The following is a 3,735-nucleotide window of genomic DNA, read 5'->3' on the forward strand; positions in this document are numbered from 1 at the left end:
GACAGATTCATGTTAATATTAATGTTAAATATTAATTCATCAAGCAACATTTCAAATGTTTATTTATTAAAAAGTCACCAATAACAAATACTCTTCTTCAAGTCGCTAATTAGAAATATAATATTGGGTTGGCCAAAAAAGTAATTTGGCGTTTTTTTATATAAATTAAAAGAGCGAATTTTTTCAATGGAACAAAAAACTTTATTAAACAAAATATTGTCCATTTTGTTTGATTATCTTTTGCCATTTTTCAGGCAACTTCATGATCCGCGCTCAAAAAAAGTTCACTTTTTCAGCAAAAAAAACAATTCCAACAACGATTTTGATATCCTATCAGCAGTCAAGGTCTTACATTCAAGGCGTTTGCAAAGAACGAACGAATGGTAATCTGATGGGATGCCGGGTCTGGCGAATATGGTGGATGTGGTAACATCATGGTAACACATCCCATCCAAAGCTGCAACAATTTTTCACGATGTGACCAAACTTGTACGTGGTCTAGCCGTTATCATGGGAAACACAACAACCTTTGCGATTCACCAATTCTCGACGTTTCTTGTTTGATGGGCAATCATTTAATTTATCCAGTTGACGACAGGATACGTCTAGGAAATAATGGTTTTGATTCCTTTGCAAGCAGGCTCGAAATACACAATAACCTTACAGTCCACCAGAACTGACAGCATAATCTCTTTTTGCGTGAATATCTGCTTTTCAAGTGCTTTCAGCAGTTCAATCACGCTTTGCTCCACGATCTTTTTCGTTTTGACTGTTGTTGTAGACGATCCATTTTTCGTCTCCTGTTATCATACGTTTTCAAAATGGATCATTTTCCTCCACGTTTCAAAGCAGAATCGCAATGATGTCAATACGCCTAGTGGATCGATGAAATTTTCTTGAGCTCATTGTGGTACCAAATATCGAGCTCACTAATTGTATCCAAGTCGTTTGAATGGTTTTCAACACTCGATTTCGATACGTTAAGATTCTCAGCAATCTCTACGTGTCGTTAAACGCGATTGAAATCAAATCCGTGCCTTTATTTGTCATCATCATTTCGATTGGCCTTCCTGAGCTGGTGCATCTTTCACATTAAAATTCTCCAGATCGAAATTTAGTAAACGAATTTTGACACTGCCGCAGTTTTAAAGCATCTCGCCATATACATCAGATAACTTTTTATGAGCTTGCACAGCGTTTTTTCCCTTTTCGGAAGTAATAAAACAAAATATGAGGAAAATGTTCTTTTTGATTTTCCATTTTGAAATCGACGGCAAAGAAACAATTGTTAACGAAATCGTGTACTTTCTTTTGTAAAGCAAGCTTGAACTGTGAGTTGTTAACCTACATAATGAATTTGCGGTTTAGAATGAAGTTAGTTACATTTGAAGACATGTATGTCCATCTATTGGAAAAAACGCAATTACTTTTTGGCCAACCCAATAGAATTAGAATTAAACTACACTAAATAATTACATTAACGTTTAGAACGTGTAAAAAAATAAATAACGCGAAACTGATGATTCAGTGGACGAAACACTTGGTATGTTCGTGTCTCGTATATACAGGGTGTCCCGGGTTTTAACCGACAAACCGCGGGAGCATATTCAACTAGTGGAAATAAGACAAAATTCTTATATCGAGTTTGCTTAGAAATGCTTTATTACAAAGTTATAAACCATATTGAAAAGAAATATGAGACAAGTAACAACGGATTTTTTCACAAAAATAAAAATTATGTACGTAATGATTTAGTGACGCATTTCAAAATGTTGTCCTTGCGCATCGATACAAGCTAGACACGGACGTAGTACAGAATTTGTTACAGTACGACATTCCTGAAAATTTTGTTGCATCTCAGTGACTGAATTAGTAATTCGTTGCTTTAAATCTATCTGGTACTCTCCTGTCAGGAAATCTGCGTTGATACTCTCGTACGGCAGCTCGTGCATTTCCGTCACAGAATCCGTACACGAAATGAATATCGGTGTATTCCTCATTTGAAAACACTTTTGGCATTCTGATAGTAATTGCTAGTTGACACGACGATTGAAATCTAACAGCTACTGTTGTGAAAGTAACAATCATACTGAATCGTTTCAACATAGTGAACATGAATGCATGTGAATACACGTAACATAAACATCTTCAACCTTGCAAATTCTACACTATGTTCCGTTGTTACTTATCTCATATTTCTTTTCAATATTGGTTTATAACTTTGTAATGAAGCATTTCTAAGCAAACTCGATATAAGAATTTTTTCTTATGTCCACTAGTAGAATATGCTCCCGCAGTTTGTCGGTTAAAACCCGGGACACCCTGTATAAAATGAAAGAACAAACTAATTCAAGGCAGCAACGACCTGCCTGCCCAGAGAAACGAGCGCGCTCCTCAGGGATAGTATCGTGATCAGCGCCGTAAGAACAAGTGCGACCATGTCGGAGTGTTCTACTCCCGTCACGTAGTGCAACCAGTTCTTCTTGTAGCCGTAACACTGTGACACCATACCAATGACGAATCCGGCAGTGCCCAGAAAATTGTGGAGGAGCTTGACGGTCACCGGTCGCACGAGCTTGCGAAGTTTCCACGCGATCCACACCGGATATCCGAAAATTGTTACGACGCACACGATCACTAGCGAGGAGAGCCCCGTAATGGCGTGGATCGACTGAAAATGGTTGTGATTCCGTTTGGCATCGTACATCAGGCCCACGCCGATTAGGTTGAAAATCAGCCCGATCGCTTGCAGAATCCAGTGCAGGTGTTTGCTGGCTTGGCGCGACAGGCAGCGAGTTAGAACGTTGTCACCCGCCAGGACGACAACGGCCTCCGACATCAGCAGGACGTACTGAAAGGATGAGATCGATTCGTGAACGACCGTGGAGAAGTTCCCTGTTGGCTGAGTCGTTGGAAGTTCTTTAGCCATTTTACTTGGCGAAAACTTCCTAGTGAAGAGAAGGGGACTCAATCGTCGCTCGATACGCGATTCCACCCTGAACGGCACACGAAGGGCCAAGTGGAGGTTGTAATTTGAGTTTCGGGGGTTACCGGAACTGAACTTAATAGCATCCGCTGGGTGTGTGTAATGTACACACAGCTTCCCGTTGTATATTGTATACGACCAGAAACAGCCGCGAGATGTATTATTGCGCATCGCATTTGATCACATCTGGATTATACTAATTGGATAACAGCGCTTTTATGTAGATATTTCTACGGCAAAATGTGAGACAGAAGACTGTGTTATTCTTAAAAAATTATGAATGAAATATAATTAATTCAAGAGGATAATTAATCCATGTTAGCAAACATTGGCTCTTTTGGTTTGTGGCGATTGCATCGCCGCAGACCCAGAAATTAGAAAGACGCGACCCAACGTATCGTGATACACATATACACACATATACATACGCGTACATACGGGTACAGAGACAACAACTGAAGAAGGTAGACAACACGCGAGACGGAAAGCGAGAAAACAATAATAGAGGAAGCCGTTACAGACAACCGTCGTAATTTATTAAAATCAAGTAAAAGTCGAATTTGCTATACGGATTGCGCCGATGCACATGCACGCCATATTTAAAACCGCGAGTCAAAGTTTAGAGACAGTTAAGCGTAGCCCGCGGAATGGATAGGAGAGCGAAAGGTTTTCTCTCGGGAAGATTTTGAAGTCTTCGAGAGATTTCCAGGAGGACACAGAAGTCGAGACTGGCGAGCAAACAAGTGGAA

The 3,735-nt window shown here is 39.9% G+C and overlaps 1 protein-coding gene across 1 annotated transcript; it reads right to left on the minus strand.

Annotated features, from left to right (window-relative positions):
• Positions 1–2,344: 2,344 nt before the first annotated feature.
• LOC113563418 (cytochrome b561 domain-containing protein 2-like) lies at positions 2,345–3,238 on the minus strand. The gene has a single exon (XM_026975063.1). It carries the CDS (start codon positions 3,155–3,157, stop codon positions 2,345–2,347), a length of 813 nt encoding a protein of 270 aa, XP_026830864.1. The 5' UTR covers positions 3,158–3,238.
• Positions 3,239–3,735: the final 497 nt, after the last annotated feature.

Source organism: Ooceraea biroi, chromosome 14 (genome assembly GCF_003672135.1).
Source record: "Ooceraea biroi isolate clonal line C1 chromosome 14, Obir_v5.4, whole genome shotgun sequence".
Lineage (NCBI taxonomy): Eukaryota > Metazoa > Arthropoda > Insecta > Hymenoptera > Formicidae > Ooceraea > Ooceraea biroi.